This window comes from Panthera onca, chromosome E3, assembly GCF_046562875.1.
Source record: "Panthera onca isolate mPanOnc1 chromosome E3, mPanOnc1 haplotype 2, whole genome shotgun sequence".
NCBI lineage: Eukaryota > Metazoa > Chordata > Mammalia > Carnivora > Felidae > Panthera > Panthera onca.
In genome coordinates, this window is record NC_138354.1 from 40,572,690 (window position 1) to 40,591,277 (window position 18,588).

General features: G+C 56.1%; 1 protein-coding gene across 9 annotated transcripts in view; it reads left to right on the forward strand.

The window, feature by feature from the left end:
* The window catches only part of IFT140 (intraflagellar transport 140), a 75,322-nt gene that overhangs the window by 24,905 nt on the left and 31,829 nt on the right, over positions 1 to 18,588 (forward strand). For all 9 annotated transcript variants that reach the window (XR_014136372.1, XM_081791763.1, XM_081791760.1 and 6 more), the window contains 6 exons: positions 4,664 to 4,791; positions 7,308 to 7,425; positions 9,338 to 9,468; positions 10,802 to 10,970; positions 12,255 to 12,386; positions 16,058 to 16,257. Coding sequence is in view for 8 of the 9 variants with exons in the window: in XM_081791763.1 (XP_081647889.1) it covers positions 4,664 to 4,791; positions 7,308 to 7,425; positions 9,338 to 9,468; positions 10,802 to 10,970; positions 12,255 to 12,386; positions 16,058 to 16,257 (878 nt within the window). In the remaining variant the exon portion in view is untranslated. The remainder of the gene's footprint in view (positions 1 to 4,663; positions 4,792 to 7,307; positions 7,426 to 9,337; positions 9,469 to 10,801; positions 10,971 to 12,254; positions 12,387 to 16,057; positions 16,258 to 18,588) is intronic.

Genomic DNA, 18,588 nt, shown 5'->3' on the forward strand with positions numbered 1-18,588 from the left:
ATCCAAATCTGCTTTAAAGGTTTGCGAAAAGGAGGAAGGACACTCTGAGAAACACTGGGGCATTGCTGGCTATCCTCGTCAACTAGAATACTAAAAACGCGCACATCAATTGCGGTGAAACTGTTGCTTGCAATGGATGTTGGCGTAGGAGGGTTGGGAACAAGGGGGTGCCCGGGGGCAACTCATTTATTGTTTCCAGCTCAACAGACCTCCACGCTCAGCCACTGGTTTTTCTCACAGGTAAAACGGGGCTGTTACAGGGTCTCGTCCAGGGGATAACAAGGCCCTGAGCCTTGTAAGTCATCATGGGTCTCGTGCCTTGAAGGACATCTATAGTTGAGGGTCCTGTCCCAGGGACAGGTTGTGAGGAATCCGTTTGAATCTTGATGGCACGTGCAGTATGGATTCCGCCAGTATTGGTTGAGGATGTTGCTTATAAAGAGGATAGTAGCTCCTCCAATAGGGACAAGTAACCAGTGTCCCCAGACTCGGCCCCGGTGCCATCAGAGAAGGAGCCAATACAAGACGCCAAAGGGTCTTTTACTTTGAGTACTGCTGTCAAATTGAGAGTTAATTCCCCCTTTTGGGAGAAAAAAATTCTAGCCTGATACTTTCCTGAGAAAGCTTGACCCAACAGATGACTAGTCAGAGGAAGTAAGGAGAAAGGGTGTGTGTCTCTCAAAGGCCCTAGACAAAAGGAAAGGGGTTCAGGGACAGGAAACTGTTGGGCTCTATTGGGGCCACCCACTATTTGCACTGTTTTGGTATTCCAGTATTCTAAGGCCGGGGCAGCTTCACAGCAGTGAGGTTGAACGGGAGTGTGGCCCCGGTGTCAGTAAGGACCGAGGGTCGTTCCCAATTTGGAGAGTAGTTTGAGCCAGTTAAGAGGGAAGATTGGGAAGAGCCCCTGTACCTCTTTGGAGCCCCATTACTGGCAATTAGGAGGGCCTGGAAAGGCTGGCTAGAAGGCTGAAGGTGCCTGGTGTGCTTCAGCCCGTAAGTAGTAACAGTCTTTTCCAGTGTCCCGGCCCTTTGCAGTAATACCAGAAAACAGGCATATTTGGTTCTGTCTAGAGGCCTTCGTTTGCCAGAGTTGAAAATGAAGAATTTTAGCAGTTTTTCTTTTAGGCGATTCATCCAGGATGCACCCTGGCTGGTTTGCCAGGTTAACTCCATGTGGAGTGGATGTCATTTCCCATTCCATCCTGGTTTTAACTAAGACCCGGGTTCAGTCTGTGAAATAAACAGTTAAATGCGACCCAGGTGGGCTTGACATCTAAAGACCAGAGGGGCACCTGCGTGGTGGCACAGTCGGTTAAGCGTCCGACTCTTGATCTCGGCTCTGGCCATGATCTCATGGTTTCGTGAGTTCAAGCCCTGCATCGGGCTCTGTGCTGACAGCATGGAGTCTGCCTGGGATTCCCTCTCTCCTCTCTCTTAAAATAAAAAACACTTAAAAACGTTTTTTAAAGAAGACCGGTATTTACTTTGAAAGCGATCTGAAGTCTATAATAGTTTTTTAAAATTTTTTTTAATGTTTATTTTTGACAGACAGAGCATGAGCGGGGGAGGGGCAGAGAGAGGGGGAGACACAGAATCTGAAACAGGCTCCAGGCTCTGAGCTGTCAACACAGAGCCCGATGTGGGGCTTGAACTCACGAACTGTGAGATCACGACCTGAGTCAGTTGGATGCTTAACCGCCTGAGCCGCCCAGGCGCCCCTGAAGTCAATTGTGATAGTTAATGAACAGGTTCATCAGCCCTTTTAATGTTTTCTTTTTGCAAATATGAATTTTATTCCAATCAACAGCCTTGGGAAGAGCTACTGTAATTGCTTGGTGATTTCCAGTGAGTGTTTTCTAGCACCTTGCAAAATCACAGAGTTTAGTTTTTCTAAATCCCTTTCGGAATGTTCCCATTGGGCTAGGTTCATCCAGTATTTGGCCTGGGCTCATGCACTAAATGATAAAAATAAGAAACCAGGTTCGTAAGTTCGAATAAATGTTAAATTTTTCAACAAACCTATGGGGGGAGGTGGGTCCCAGTCACTTTAGGAAACTCTGCAACTAAGGCTCACGATTCAGCCTTGGGCCACGGAACATAAAAAATTCAAGGTTTATTTGGATCTTCGGAAGCCTTAACTTTAAGGAGGCAGGTGTGAATAGTTCAGGAGTGGAGGGAGACTCAGAGGAAAAGGGAAGTTTGACAAAAGGATTGGAGTGAGGCAGCAGCACTGTGTGGGAGTGGGGGCAGGTGCAGAGTGAGGAAGAGAAAGTGGCTCCAGAGCTGGGGCCCAAGCACAAGGTGGCTGTCAGCCTGGGGATAAGGACCACCGGGGGAGAGGAAATAAGAGTCCTCAGAGGCCATTTTGACTTATTTCAGTTGTTTGTCTGCCTCAGTTAATTCAGAAATGGTATTTTTGTAAAGAGGCAAACTGAGAATCCTGAAAACGTCTGAAAGTGTCAAGGCACCGATTAAGATGGGCATCCCGTTCAGGCTTGTGTGTTTCGAGGTTGTTTTTTATTTTTTCGAGTTGGAGCTTTGTGATTTAATTTTGAGCAAAACAATTTGAGGAAGATCAAACGTTCCCCATAATGGCTTTGAAGTTAGAAATTATTTTTCGTTAAGTCTGTCCATTTGGTTAGAAATCCCATTAGGAGGGGGCATAGTTTTTAAACGTGGGTCCAGTCAGGATCCCAGAAAGGAGGGGCATGGCATGACCTCAAGAGCATTTTGGTGCCTAGGATCCTATATCTTACAAGCTTTTTTTCTTAAAAAAAAAAAAAAAAAAAAAAAAAAAGAAGACCTAAACAGTTGCAAAAAGAAGTTGGACCAAAGGACAAACAACTCTCAAAAAGGACAAAGCCTTAAAACATCTCAAGTAAGCCCGGAGAGCTCAAAACACAGAGCAAGGCTCAAAATCCAGGAGCAAACCTACCCTCCAACCCCAAGGTGGGTGGCACACTTCGGGGAGCCCAGTGGGCTCTGTGGGTACCGGCACCTGTTTGCTCAACAGCCTGGAGTCACTGGGAGTCTTCTCCTCATGTTGATTTTCACAGGGTGGTCAACATGCTGGGAAAGGGTGAAAGGCACACTGGGAACAGGAGCGTGGCCAGCTGGGGAAGGGTGAAAGGCATACTGGGAACGGGACCGTGGCCTGCTGGGAAAAAGGGTGAAAGGCCTTCTGTGAAACGTGGAGACGACTGACAAGCCCGCTGATGGCCTTAGGGTCCTCCAACAACAGACGGGCTGGAGTTGGGTGTGAATTTTCTAACTAAAAGGCATATGTGCCTGTGGAAACTCGTAATCAACGTGCAGTAGCTCTCGGGTTTGGAAAGCCTGGGGGCGTCTCTGCACACCGTGCTCCCCACTCTTGAGGACGTACACACGCACACCGCGGTTGCCGTTGCCTCTTTGAGACGACGCCGGCTGCCATGCACTGTCCACTTCTCTAGGGGGACTGCTTTCCGGGCCGGGAGGTGGCGCTCCACTCGCCCCCGGTGCTTTCTGCCTTTTGGTGTCAGTGAGGGCACCCCGATTACGGGGGCCCGAGCTTCCAAAGAAGGGGCTGGTGGGGGCGGAAGCAGTGGGAGAGGAGGCAGGAGGACCGCTGGCCTGACTCAAGGCCCTCACCCGAAGCCAGCGGGGGGTGTGAAGCCCAGAGGGATGGGGACAAGCATTCCGGCTTTAGTTTTGTTACTTTCTCCTGGAAGATGGGTTTTGTGTGTAAGCGGCGTGGGGGGGGGGGGGGGGGGGAGCTGCCCGCAGTGAGGTCAGGTGGGCGGGGCCATGGTGCGGTCCGAGGACCTGGAGCCAGGCAGCTGGGAACTGAGGCCACAGCCGGGGAAGGGGCCAAGCAGTGCTTGGGGGTGGTGGCAGGTGGTGACAGGTAGCAACGTGGGAAGCCTTGCAGGTTCCCGGAGGAACAGGGTTCCCCACCACCGAACACTAAGTAGTCCTCATGCACAGGGTGCCCAGAATTCAGCTCGGTTCTGACACCGTGCACCCAGAGACAGCGCCAGGTCCCACGGGTCACAGCCTCCGTCCCGCACCCCCACCCCCACCCGTGCTCCCGCCACAGGCCACAGAGTGGAGGGTCCTCCTCGGGCTCTTGCAGCCGGTTAGAGCAGCTCCCAGAGGCGAAGGAACCACATACTCGCGCTTAGCCGTGTGTGGAAGGATACGATAAAGGACACGAGGCAGCAGCCAGATGAAGAGAGGCACAGGGCACGTCCGGGGAGGGCGCAGAGCTCCCGAGTCCTCGAGTCCTCGCCGGGTGCCACTCCCCCACCCCTCCCTGCCCGGAGGCCTGCGATCGCAGTCCTGGGCGGTTATGGAGGCCTCGCTGGAGCCCTCTGACCAGTGGCAGGTCCTCCCGGCAGCCACCCCGCCCCTGGGCAGAGACCCAAAGTCACCTTCGTTAACGTGAGCGGAGACACATCTGTGGCCCTTTTCACTGGAAATTCCACAGGTTTTGGCGGCCGTGAGCACCACACACCCCTGAGCCTTCCCTGTGTAGTGTTAGAACCTGCTAGGTGCTGCACGTCTTACCAGAGAGCCTGCTTAGTGTGAACACGATTACCTGTGAGTAATGTTCAGTAACAAAAGTAAGATGCTACGTGCACGCTGCTTCCCTTAATCATTCTCCTTTCCTTTTCCTCAGGGGACCGTGAAACAGCTCCTACTGTTCTCAGAGGTGGAGGGGAGCCCATGCTTCCTTGACATCTGTGGAAATTTCCTGGTTGTGGGGACAGACTTGGCTCACTTTAAAAGCTTTGATCTTTCCCGAAGGTACGGTCTTTGTCCGAATAAAAGTATAAACGTATATCGGGAGATATTGCGGGTTCAAATTGAGGCCATTGCAATAGAGTGAATTTCTCAATAAAGCAAATCAGATTAATTTTTTATTTTCTCGGTACATGCAAAAGATAGGTCTGTTCTCTAGTCAAGTGTGCAGTAGCATTATGTCAAAAAAAAGTTCGTGCCTTAAATAAGAAAGCGGTTTATTGCTAAAAACTGCCGACCATCACCTGAACGTGCAGCACCTGTGAGCACAGGTCACCGTAATAAATATGACAACGATGAAAAGGTTTGAGATAAGGCAAGAATTACCAGAATGGAACCTGAAGACACAAAGTGAGCAGCAAATAACGTTGGCAAAACGGCACCGACTGACTTTTTGACCACGGGGTTGCCGCAGACCTTCCGTTTGTAAAAAACACAGTGTGTGGGACGGGCAGTAAAGTGAGGTATGTTCGCACACTTTGTAAAAACTAACCAGGAGACAGCGTGGTGGGTAGAAATGGACAAGAGTCATTTCAACGTTAACGTGCCGCTGAATTTTTTGAAATGCTCTATGTCTTGGCTTTGAAAATTTGTTTTGGGCCCATTCCGTTCTTGGGGTTGTGCCGCTGTCCGGTGAGCATGGCGTGAGGGCAATATTGCTAACGCCTAAACAACACCCGTGGCGGGTAGAGCTTTGCTTTACCTTGGTGCAGTGTTTGGAAAAAAGAAGGATCTCTTTCCATTCCTTTTTGGTTGTTTTTGTTTTTGAGAGAGAGAGAGAGCACACATTCACGTGAGCAGGGGACAGGGGCAGACAGAGAGTGAGAGTCCCAGGCAGGCTCTATGCTCAGCGCAGAGCCTGGTGCGGGGCTTGATCCCACGACCCTGGGATCATGACCTGAGCAGAAATCAAGAGTCAGACCCTCAACCAGATGAACCACCCAGGAACCCCTTGGCTTAAATTCTTAATACTTGCATAGTGGGGAAGGGCACATACGGGACGAGGGTTGAGCAGGTAGAGCCCAGGGGAGTTTTTAGGCAGTAAAATTTTCTACGTGGTAGGGGCACCTGGGTGGTTCAGTCGGTTAAGCATCCGCCTTTGGCTCCGGTCATGATCTCACGGTCTGTGGGTTTGAGTCCCACGTCGGGCTCTGTGCCGACAGCTCAGAGCCTGGAGCCTGCTTCGGATTCTGTGTCTCCCTCTCTCTCTCACCCTCCCCCACTTCCAATCTGTCTCTCTCTCAAAAATAAACATGAAAAATGTTTCTCTGTGGTAAATACAAGGCACCACGGTTGTCAGAGCCTATGGCACTTTACAGCAGAAAATGAGTCTTAATGGGCGTCAATTTTAAAAATCTTTCAGGGGATCCCAGGATAGAGTACGGAACGTGACAGTCACCTAAGTATGGTAGAAATGTGTGAACCAGCCCTTGGAGAGGCGGTGCTGACCCCGGCCCTTTGGGTAGTGGTGGTGGTGGTGTTGATGCTGGGGGCTGAGAGACCAGACACAGGACCGCACTGCCGTCCACAGAGCTCCCCGCACAGGGCACAGGGCAAGCGTCCCGCGCTGCCGCTCAGCTGCACAGAGTGAAGGTGCAGGTTTTGGGAGCCGGGGCTTCAGTGCTGGGAGGAGGTGACATAAGCGAGGGGAGGAGGCGAGAATGAGCCTCATGGCGAAGGGTTGAGCACAAGTCACGTTTGGCTTCATACGGACACAGACGTCGGGTGCGCGTCGAGACCTCTCCGGATACACGTCCGGGCACCAGTGAGTCCGCGTGCGGGGCCTTGCTCTGCCAGCACGCCCAGGGCCCAGTTGTGGGTTTCCACAGCGCTCTCCAACAGGACCACGAGCCTCCTTGGAGAAATTCTAGGACGGAGGCAGGAAATGTCACAGGAGCCTGGAGTCAGACAAACTGTCCCAGCCTGGGGTGCCTAAGGACACGGGGCCTGGAAGGGATCCTGGGACACGGAGGACAGCAGGGAAACACGGAGGAAATGAGAATTAAGTGGAAACAGTCGGGAGGAGCCACCGCTGCCGACCCAGTGCCGTTTGTAACAGCGTCACGCCAGAACCCAGTAAACGGGCTAGAGACACGCGTGTTTGTACATGGCACGTGGGACAGCAGCCCGTTCTGGCAGGACGAACGGCCAAAACGTGTCGCAGGGACAGAGGCTGAGCACAGAGGAGTAGGGGGAGGGATACGTATTCACTTCTGTTCGTTAAACCTGGGAACTTTACAGACTGACCCAGACGTTGAATCAGTATGCTTATGCCTGGAAGTAATATGACGTTATTGTCGTCGTACCTCAGTTTAGCAACTTAAACTGCTGACGCTCGCCCTGTACCCTGATCTGGGCCCTCTGCCGCGGCGCAAGACCCCCGGCGTGCGAGCAGCCACGCCTTCGAGGAGCCCCGAGTTCTTTGAAGGAAGGTTTCTGTTCTCTCAGAGAGCGGGCTCTGGCCCTGTGACCTGCCCGGCCACAGGCCTGTGCCTCCCCTGAGCCCCTGTGTCCCCCTACAGAGAGGCCAAAGAGCACTGTGGTGACCGGAAGCTGGCCGATCTGATCCCGGGCGCAGCGGGCATGGCCTCGCTCAGGTGTAACGCCAGCGGCGGCAAGATCAGCATCCTCCTCAGCAAGGTGGGTGCGCGACAGCAGCTGCTCCCCGGACCGTGGCCTCCTCTGGCTGTGCCCATTGTGCCCCCCTCCTCCGGACCGCGGCCTCCTCCGGCCGTGCCCGCTGTGCTCCCTTCCTGCCACGAGACCTGAGCCCCCACCTGTCCCCGGTCCCTAGTTCCTCTGAGACGGTGGGTCCCCCTGTGCAGGGTCCCCCTCTGCACCTCTTCTCTTTTCTGTACCTTTTCACCAGCCGGCTGCGTTCTCTTGGCATGAGGGGGCAGCAAGGCCCTCTGAGCCTCTGGCTTAGAGAAGGCAAGGACAGCCAGGGAGCAGAGTCTGACAGAAGGGACGCGGACACGTCTGTCCTGCCCTGCAGGCAGTGAGCCTTGCTGCCCACGAGTGTTCGCTTGCGAATCCATTCGTTCACCACCTACTTACCAGTTGCCTTCCGGGAACCAGGCACTGTGTTGGGCACCGCGGACACAAGCCGATGCCTAATTAGGAGAGTGTGGCCCCTTCCTGTGGACAAACAGACGTCCATCAGAGACGGTCCGACTGCGGGCCATGCTGGGCGGGAGGCTTCCAGACGAGCATGTGGCAGGGGCAGGGGAGGCACAGGGAGACGCGCCCCGAGTATAAGCAGGTGGTGCAGCGTGACCTGAGGGTGTGCCATCCCTGGCAGAGGGTCGAGGCTGAGGCCGGCACGGTCAGTGGGCCATCACACGGGCGCCGGCCTTGGTGCAGGGGCAAGGCAGGACCGTCACGTAGCACCTTTCTACAGGTTGCTTCTCAGTGGTGGGGGGGTGTGCAGAAGTCTTCTGGGGGTTGGGGATCATCTGGGGCGGGGGGCACGGATGGGCGGGGACTGATTCCACCCCGGGCAGCCACGTGGAGGTCGAAAGGGGGACGGTGGGGCATCCTGTCTCAGTGCTGAGTTCGAGGCTCCTCGGGGCGGCACGTGGGCCAGCGAAGACAAGCCTGAGTCTCAGAGGCTAAGTCTGGCTGGAGATGGGGGTCCTCGGGCAGCAGGAGGGCGGTGCCGGAGCCCAGGGGCACGGAAGCAGAAGCAGGGTGGGCATCCCAGGACACGACACCATCTCCCTGCTGCTGGGGTGAATGCATGGCGCGGGCGGGGACAGTGTGGTGACACTCCGGGACAAAAACATCTCTTCTTGCACCAGGAATTCTTGTCCGCGGTGAAAGAAAACATGGCAAAGAAATAAAGTTCAGGCAGCACAAGCGAGCTTGTGGTGAAAACCAGCTGTCCCCAGCCCCGCTGGCGCTCCCCGCGGGAGGGTGCACTTTGGAAAGGAGGGGCTGGCGTGGGCAATGGTCCACCTTTCCCCTGGGCGGGGGGCGGGGGGGGGGCAGGAGGCTGGGCACCTTCAGTGTCGCTGACGCGTTTCCCAGTTCGTTGTTGGTCTCTCCTCTCGCGGACGGTGTTTGTGATGAGAAACCGCTGATGCCATCGGGCTTACGGTGTTCTCTGTCTGAAGTTTTGACGGGCTGATCTTCTTGTTTTTCTTGAGTCCTCAGGCCCCATTTAGCGTCCTGCCGCCTGGTAAGACAAAGCCTCGCACAGTCTCCCCGAGTCGTAGGCATTCGTTCCCCCACCAGCCGAGCTGCTCCCCTTCTCTCGTCTTCATTCGCCTGTGTGAGAACTGGTGCGTGGGGATCCACTCCTCCGTGTCCCTGTGGTTCATCCACCTCAGCCGGACAGCTGGCGTTGGACCTCCACAATGTTCTAGAGTTTCTCGGCCCCCTGAAATTACAAAGTACCCACCGGACAGCTGTCTCAGTGGGACGACGGTGCACCGACACCCACGTTAGGAGTGCTGGAGTGGCCGGCGGGTCGTGGACGCCACACGCTTGTTCTCAAACCCACGGGGCGCCAGCCACGCAGTTCCGTGAGCCCCGTTTTGTCTTCCCCTAGGCTGACGGCATCCCCGATTCCAAAATCTGCTTCTATGACGTGGAAATGGATACCGTGAGTCTCCTGGACCTCAAGACGGGGCAGGTTGATCGGAGGGAGACGCTGTCCTTCAACGGGCAAGAGACCAAGAAGTAAGGCTATGATTCGGCGGGACTTCAGTGTAAAGCTAGTGAAGATGATACACAGCTCCCGAGCAGGTGGCTGAGTGTGACGCTCCAGACTTGAAGGCCCTTAGCAGGTGGTGGTGGAGGAAACAGTGAAGCCAACAGCCCCGACAGTTGGGATGGATGCGAGCCCCTGGGGTCCTGGAATTACCCGGCAGAAACGGGCTTCTGGAAGGGCAGTGGCAGCCATGGGCACACGGTGGCCCGGATGTTGGGGGGAGTGGCGGTCACTCAGCCTTGTCTGCACCTGGAAAGGGAGCACGTCTGTCTGGGTGGTGGTGTCTTTCTAGAAAAGTAATCACTGCTCTTCAGGGAGTTCATATAACCTGTGTTTGAGTTCCTGCTGCTGCCAGGGACACGCTCGCCCTGCCCCACTGAGGGCTCACCTCTGACTCTGGAAAGTGACACCTGAGGACCCAGTGCACGGCTCAGGACCCGGGGTGCACACTGCGGCCGGCACCCACACCACGTGCCCGACAGCAGAGCCCGAGGCCGGCCTTGCCGGGCACCTGCTCCTTTTCTCTGTTACGGTCCCCTCCCACTCCACTGCTGAAACCCTTTTCCAGAACCTTCTTTCTCCTGGGGGCTTAAACTGGTTGCCACTGGTGGCCCTGCCCGAACAGGCCCACCCTCACCTCTCCCCAGCCTCGCTCTGCTTTCTCGGCCCCAAATGTCCGCTGGAATCTCTTGTCATCACCTGCACCTCATTTCCAGAGATCACTCTTGTCTCGGCCGTGTGCTCCGAAACCTCACAGCTCACCTCTCCCTTAGTCGCCTCGGCTGTGACTCGTCCCATTTCCCTTGTTTGAATCATGTCTCAGACTCACGCTTTCCCTCTGCCCTCCACCTTCAAGCCACGTCCTCCCCGGCCCAGCCTGTCACTCCTCTGGTGGCAGCAGGGACAGTGCATGGCCTCCCCGCAGACTCCCCTCCACTTCTGAGATCTGACCTTCCTTTGCCTCCAGACCCACCTTGTCTATGGGCAGCTCACCTGCCCCTCGGCACGTGTACGCCCTACAGGACGCGAGGTCCACACCGGTCCTGGCAGGCGCCCTATGTGGAGTCTCCAGAGCCAAAGCGTCACACGCCCTCCGACGAGGCTGCCCTGGGCCTCTTTGACTGGCTTTGTTTGATGTGAGCGTGCCCCCGGCAGGCTGGCTGCAGCATGCTGTGGGAAGGGGCCCCGGAGCAGGCAGTCTGTGGAGCGCACAGCAGCCTGCGGACGCGGACGCCGACCCTGGGCACGCGTTTCCAGAGCGCATCTCAGCCCTCGGGACTCAGGATGGGCCTTCTCTTCCAGGAGCCCCGCCTTTGTGGACGAAAGACTGAGGGATCTTGTTCCCGTGAGCCACTTCTGGGACCAGAGCGAGCCCAGGCTGTTCGTGTGTGAGGCCGTCCGGGAGGCGCCGGGGACCCCGCTGCAGCCCGGGGACAAGAAGCCCCCCGCCGAGGACGGCCCGGACCCCACGGTACCCTGACTGCGTCGTGGTTGTCTCTTGGTGCAGGGGTCTGGGCGGGTTCACGGTCCTGACGTGGTTTATGGGAAAGCTGGAGGGAGGTTGGTGCCCGTGGAGCAGACTGCCTCCTCGACACGCGGCCTGCGTGGCCTCTGGGTTTGCGTGGCGGCGGGCCCCACCCTCTCTGTCTGCTCCCACTCGGGCTGTCCTGTTTTAGTTCTCCCATGACGTCGAGTGCTGCGTATTACTTTCTCCCTGGGACCGAGCCTGCCACCCTAACAGTTAACAGAGCTAACCCATGGCGGGCGTGTGTCCTGGGGCTGGGTCAGCAAGGCCGGCTCCCACTGACCTCCTGGCCCTGGCCCCTGACCTCCACCCTACCAGGCACCCCCCACCCACCCCCCCGTAGCATCCAGGACTCTGATGCTTCCCTTACGTACGTTGTCAGAACGTCTGGAGCTCCCTGGGAGAGGCCAGCGGCCAGCTGTGCCTCCCTGTGATGACCTTGTTCCGAGAGGGGTCTGTAGCAGGTCCCAGTAAGTCGGCAAGGGCAGCCAGCCTGCTGATGCTGGTGGCCTTGTGTCCCTGCCAAAGGAAGGCCCCTCTCCCCAGGGTGGTGAGCACAGGGCCCAGGATTATCAGCGGTGGGTGTCTGTGCCCCCAGACATTCAGACGCACGGCCGATCCTTGGTTCTGAAACGCTGAGTGGTAAACAGGTGGCATCTCCGTGACTCTGTGACTGGAACAGGAGACGGCCCCGGGCGGGCGGTGAGGGTGCGCGCTGATCGCCACTCTGGGGCCCTTGCCGGCACGCTGACCGGGTGCCGCGTCCGGGCTTCTCGAGGAGGGTGAGGCCCGGGAGGGCTTCGCCCCCTGGACCTCTTGCTGCTCCTGTCCACAGGGGACTGGACGGCACTGCCGTCCCGGTCCCTCCACTCCCCTCCCCGCCAAGAGCGGATGAGAGAATCTTTCTGCTGCTGTCTGTGAAATGAGAGTCGAGGAGCTGAACAGAAAAACTGACACCCGAGAGTTCTTTGGTGTCATTTACCAGCTGGGTGGGGAAAGATTTGTTTTTGCTACAAGAAAACCCGTCCCTAAGAGGGTCTAGCGGCTCTCCACGCAGGATGTGGCACATCTTCCAGAAGGGGGCTAGTGGATTATCCGCATGAGGCTGTGTGCCCACGTTCGTCCTTTCTTCTCTGTGTGTCAACATCCTGGCCGTGAACGTGGGGATCAGATGCACGATGGAAGGTGACGTGGTCACACCAGAGCCGACGGCGTCTCCCTCTCCCTCAGGCTGACGTGCTGGTCCTGTCCTTCTTCGTCACCGAAGAGCATGGCTTCTTGCTCCAGGACAGCTTCTCCCGGCCTCCCGCCTACCAGACCCTTCTGGGAATTCAAGTGCCTCACTACTACTTCACGAGGAAGGTGGGAGCCCTGCGAGCGTGGGGCCGCGTTCCCGGGTCCCAGCGGGGCGGGGGGTCTCTGGCGGCCGCGGCTCACCCCTCGTTACGCACCGCGCAGCACGTGCTCTAATTTGTGCCCCAAAACTCCAGCAGCTGGGAGGCCCCCGGGTCAGGAAAGTGACAAGCCTTGGCTGTGCCGTCAAGACAAGGTAGCACGGACGTGACGTGTCCGCGGTCCTCGGGTAGGGGACTAACGGTGATGCGGGCGCAGAGGTGGCCCCCGGGGACAGGCCAGCCTGTGGCTTTTCAGGAAGCGTGTCTCACTCACACGTCTGCTTGTTTATTTTCGACGGAACGGGGTTGTTTTCACACACGTGCACGCTCCCAGCTAGCTTGTCTTGCAAAGGGTTGTCTGCCTCCCCTGGGGCTTGGCCTCCTTGTCGCCAGGGTCTCCTGACCCATGAGTGTCTCGCGGCTCCGCCCACAGCTTTTCTTCATTCCCTTATTTTAAACCATCTCTGCCCTCACGCCGGCATTTTTCTGGATTTCATTCTCATTTCGCGTTCCTCAGGAACGTTCATCTTTCCTTTGACCCGAGGACTCAAAACATCATGAGAGCGCATTTATGGTTCCTCCTATCGAGTTTTCCTCCCAATTTCCCTGATTTGGTTTGAAGTGGGGTTCAAGAGCGAACAGTCAAGAAAGTTCTTGAGATGTTCTGGTATAAAGGGGTGGTTTTATTACGGCAGGGGGACAGGACCCGTGGGCAGAAAGAGCCACACCGGGGTCATGAGAGGCAGCTGTTATCCTTGGGAGTTGGGCGGGCGGAGGATGGTAATGACAAGGTTTCCAAACGGACCGTCCGTACGCTGGAGACTCCAGGATCCCGGAGGCCTGGCTGTCGTCCGGCTGAGGGGGTTTTCCCGCTAGCAAAGCATTACCGACCGTGAAGACAGTGGGGTTCCTGGGGGAAACGTCTGCTCTGCCGGCCTCAAGTATTTCTCCACGGGCTGCAGGTTAGAAGGAAAGTCAATCTTATCCGCATTTCTCTTGTTCTGCCCGTTATTCCCAGCGTGGACTTTGGTTTCTCCCGTTCGCGTGAGCCTTCCGTGTTCCCCTCACCATCCGGCCCCTAGACTTTGCCTTACTCGTACGTGGCCCCTTCTGCTTGCGTTCCTCTGTCCCTCTGTCCCCCGGCTTGTCGGGGAGTCTGATGCCACAGCAGCCCCGGTGTGGGAGCCACACACCTACGTCGCTCCGCGTGGCCCCTGTCCTGGCGCAGACTGTGGCTTGAACAGTCCGTCACCATGTTGTAATGCAGGAAATAGTTTATGAACTAGATTAGCAAGAAAAGGAATCTTATTAACTTGATCTCTAAAGTGCTAGTAAGAGGAAGCTGTGAAGCATCGTGTTTCTTTAAAAGCTGCCCTTCTTCTGGATTACTGACTGTATCCGAGGCCGTCAGCATTGCGTCCGGAGGTCCCCTGTCTGCACACTTGAGGGTATGGATGAGAACGTGACAACCCAGGGTCCCCAGCTCAGTGCCCCCTCTTGGAACAGAGCTGAGGCTCCGAAACGAGGGCAGCAGCCATTGCCTGTGGCGGGTGAGCCACGGCACTCTTGTTTCTGTGAGAATTCCCCGGTGCAACCACAGTGGGCCCGGTTCTGATCAGAATGGGGCACCGGGTGCACAGCAGACTGACCGGCTGGAAGTCCGGCCTCTGCCTCACAGTTTGTGCACACGTTTTCTGAAAGTTCCCGCTCAGGGCCGACTCTGCAGCTTTCAGCCTCCTCCTGACGTGACCCAGCCTGCGCTCATCCACCCAGACTGGGGGCTGCCCCAGGCCCTTTGCTCATGCTCTGCTCTGTGCCTGGAAAGGCCTTGCCATCCACACCTGGGTGTGACAAATCCTACCAGTGTTTCCAGTGCCCCCCAAAGTTAGAGACTTTAGGTGAACGTCAGGGAGCAGCAAGATGGGGGGCTGCTGAGAACCGAGTGGGGGCAGGGGTCACGCAGCAGCAGCCACGGCGATGAGATCTGTTAGGGTTCCTAGACTCAATTCTGCCGTGGCGAGGGAGTACCCCACAACACGAAGAAAGTCTGATACCACCTGGGGGCCTGAGAATTCAACTCCGTTTTTTTCTTTTTTATTTAACATTTATTCATTTTGGGGAGACCGAGAGCGAGCGGGGGAACGACAGAGAGAGAAGAAACACAGAATCTGAAGCAGGCTCCAGGCTCTGAGCTGTCAGCACAGAGCCCAACGTGGGGCTCGAACTCACAAACCGTGAGATCATGACCTCAGCTGAAGTTGGACGCTCAACCGCTCAACCGACCGAGCCACCCAGGCACCCCCGTTTTTTTTTCTTAAAAAGATATTTTTAAAGAAACATAGTTAATATCCAAAGTTACACTGGCCGCAGGTGTACAACATAGTGACCTGACCCTTCTGTACACAGCTCTATGCTCAACACAATCCAGTCGGTTCTGACACCGTGCACCCAGAGACAGCGCCAGGTCCCACGGGTCACGGCCTCCGTCCCGCACCCCCACCCCCACCCGTGCTCCCGCCACAGGCCACAGAGTGGAGGGTCCTCCTCGGGCTCTTGCAGCCGGTTAGAGCGGCTCCCAGAGGCCAGGGAACCACGTACTCGTGCTTAGCGGTGTGTGGAAGGATGCGATAAAGGACACGAGGCAGCAGCCAGATGAAGAGAGGCACAGGGCACGTCCGGGGAGGGCGCAGAGCTCCCGAGTCCTCGAGTCCTCGCCAGGTGCCACTCCCCCCACCCCTCCCTGCCCGGAGGCCTGCGATCGCAGTCCTGGGCGGTTATGGAGGCCTCGCTGGAGCCCTCTGACCAGTGGCGGGTCCTCCCGGCAGCCACCCCGCCCCTGGGCAGAGACCCAAAGTCGCCTTCATTTTGAGGCCTTATCATAGGGAAATTCCAGGGGTTTTAGCAGGTGTGAGCTGTGAATCTGTGGTGAGGAAATGCATGGTCGTTTGAGTGACTGAGTACATACTTGTTATCAATGACAACGTCCCAGGAGACCAGGGACTAGCCAGGGGAGCCGGGTCCAAGGAGCGTGGGCCGTGACCACCTTTAGAGAGGCAGAGAACTGGGGCCTTCGCAGAGAGAAAAGCGTATGATGCGGGAGGCGGGGTGCGTGTGGGCCCCAGGCGAGATGGAGCAGAGCAGCACCTGGCAGGGCGGAAGGGAGCAGGGTGGGGAGGGGGAGGGCCCAGGCGCCGTCAGCACATTGTCTCCCCAGGCCCGTCTGGGAAGCGCTGCGCATGGTCAGTGGTTCTTCTGAAAAACATCAGTGAGGGCACACGACTAATCTGGGTTACGGCTTTGGAAAGTTCTGCCGGAAATCTTGTTGGCGTTACTTGATTCTAGGGCCCCGTGCCCGTGCGAGAGCGCCTGGCTTGGCAGCGAGACCTCTTGAGGCTGTGGAGTAACCGAGGGGTCGGCATTCATGAGCTAGAGGCTGAGGGACAGGTCCCTACGCGGGACAGCCTGTGCTTTCCGCTGCCCAAAACCAGCGCCCACAGCTTGCCCGGTGCCCGGCAGGGACGGCGGCCACCTCCGCGCCCGCCTGCGGAGAGACCCGCACGGACACGCGTCTCGAGCAGAGGCTCAGTGTGCGTATCCGCTTCCCCCACCCGACAGCTAACGGTGTCCTTTGTCATTCAGCCAGGAGAAGCAGACGGGGAAGACCAGGGGGATCCGGGGCGCCACCGCGTCCCCCACCTGGTGGGCAGGAGACCCCTGCGAGACTTCGTCGGACTGGAGGGCTGCGATAAGCCCACTCAGGATGCCATGCTCGACTTCAGCTTCTTCGTCACCATCGGAGACATGGATGAAGCTTTGAAATGTATCAAGCTCATCAAAAGGTGAGGACTCTGCTCGCTGAGGTAGGAGGGCACGTGTGCACCTCCGGGAGCCTCTCTGTAGGCCTCTGTCCCTTCTCGAGGTTCTGAGAAGCAGTAACTCTTCTGTGACTGTGTCACAGAGGATCTCCTGGTTTGTCACCCACGCAGGCAGGTGTATTAGGCAGCACAGCAGGGCGTGGGCAAGCCCAGCTCCCCTCTGCTGGGCTCAGGGTCTCTTGGGCTGCTGTGTATTTGATTGATTTTTAAGTGTTCCAGGTACCTCCTAGTCAGAAGTGCTGCAGTCGCTAGATATTCGCAGTACCTGTTCCTCTGGGAATAATTGCTACTAAACAGGAAGGCTTCGGTAACAAACACCCGAAACAGTACAGGAAAACACAGTTAAAATCGCTCTAAATTAAAACAAAATTTTTTTTTAATGTTTATTTTTGAGAGAGAGCATGAGCAGGGGAGGGGCAGAGAGAGAGAGAGAGAGAATATGAATCCCAAGCAGGCTCCAGACCTCGAGCTGTCAGTGCAGAGCCTGATGCGGGGCTCGAACCCATGAACCCCGAGATCATGACCTGAGCCAAAGTCGGACGCTTAACCGACTGAGCCGCCCCAGGCGCCCATGCTCTAAAATGTTTAATCAAAGCCTGTCTCCAAGCAGCCGCGTCTCCATTCCTGAGAGAATTCAGCAACTCTTCTCAAGAGCACTTACAGGCGTTCACATCCGAAGGGCAGGAAAATTATTACATGGTGAAAGTGAAGCGGGAACACAGAGATGAAAACTGAACCTGTCACCTAGAACAGCCCCTCGTTTGCAGTGATGGTACTTTTCAAACGAGCGCATGACTCCCAGTCCCTTGTCTTATTTCTAAAACTGTGGCCAAACCTTGTTTCTGGAGCAGGCCGTGTCCACACTGACCTCTCCACGAGAGGGCTCTTCACTTGACAGGTGAACCAGAGTGGCTGATGGCACAGCCCAGTCTTTCTCTGGCCTCCTTTCATTTACCGTAAACACAATCACAACTATGTGGTTAGGTATAATACTTTAATGTACCTTAGTATAGTCGTATGTGAAATATTATGAAATCGTACATCTTTTTTTTACGTTATTTATTTTTGAGAGAGACAGAGTCAGTGAAGGGGTGCGGGGGACAGAGAGAGAGGGAGACACAGAATTCGAAGCAGGCTCCAGGGTCTGAGCTGTGAGCGCAGAGCCCGATGCGGGGCTCGAACTCACGGACCGTGAGATCATGACCTGAGCTGAAGTTGGACGCTCAACTGGCTGAGCCCCCCAGGCGCCCCTGAAATTGTACATCTTAACTGTTTCATTATTCTTTTAAAAATCTATTATTTTTAGCATGTGCTTGGGGGGTGCGGAAGGGTCCATTGTGGAAGGAAGCTCGGAGGGAGGAAGGTCAGACTTAAACGTTCCCATGAGTGTGCTGGGGTGGGACACAAATCTAGTTGTTTCTACAGCATGTGATGAGTTTATTGTAAATGATCAAGCTTTAGATGCTTTTCAGTCGTTCTCGATTGCATTATGATTTTTAAAGCACGAGCCGCACTGCACTGTTTGTCTCACTTAAGACGGGCTCCACACAGCTACCTCATGCTCACCAGAAGGTGGAAAGAGCGAGGCTTAACGTTTTTTAGTGGGAGGCGGCCTGGCTTGGGGGGAGGCGGCCTCATGTTGGGGGAGGCGGCCAGCGGGCCTCTGATCTGACCCTGGCTTGGTGTGCTACCCGCGGGCCCCAGTGTCAGCTTCCTGGGGATCACTGCGGCCAGGTGGCGCAGGGCCAAGCATTTCAGTGCACAGGAAGCGTCCAGGTGGGTGCGGTGGGCACTCTGTCCTGACAGATGTGGACAGGCATCCGGGGTTCTGGAGGGTGAGGGCTGGTGTTGAACCCCTCAAGTGCAACTCTTCAGTGTTTTCCGTTTGGCCTGGGAAGTAACAGCTGACTCACCTCCTCCCGATTCAGGACCAGTGTCATTTGGAATCAGTGTCGTGTCACGAAGGCATCTGTAGAGCACCCAGAATTTGGCTGAAGCTAGGTTGAAGATTTTTATAGGGGAAAAGAGTAAAGCGGTCTCTCTGAATTTTCTTAAACAAATAAACGTTTCCCCCTCTTACCCTGCCAGTGGATCTGTCTTACCACAGTGTTCGTCTGCAGGCCCTTGGTGGAGCAGGAGTGTAAGGGCCTGAGCGACCCACGGGTGTCTTCCCACCGGGCCTTTAAAAATGTTTCAAGCCTTCTCTTCCTGCCGGCCCACAAAATGCCACAAGGCCAGACCAAATTCTTTTCACCCGCGTGGCAGCGTGATGGATAAAACACGAGTTTTAGGCAG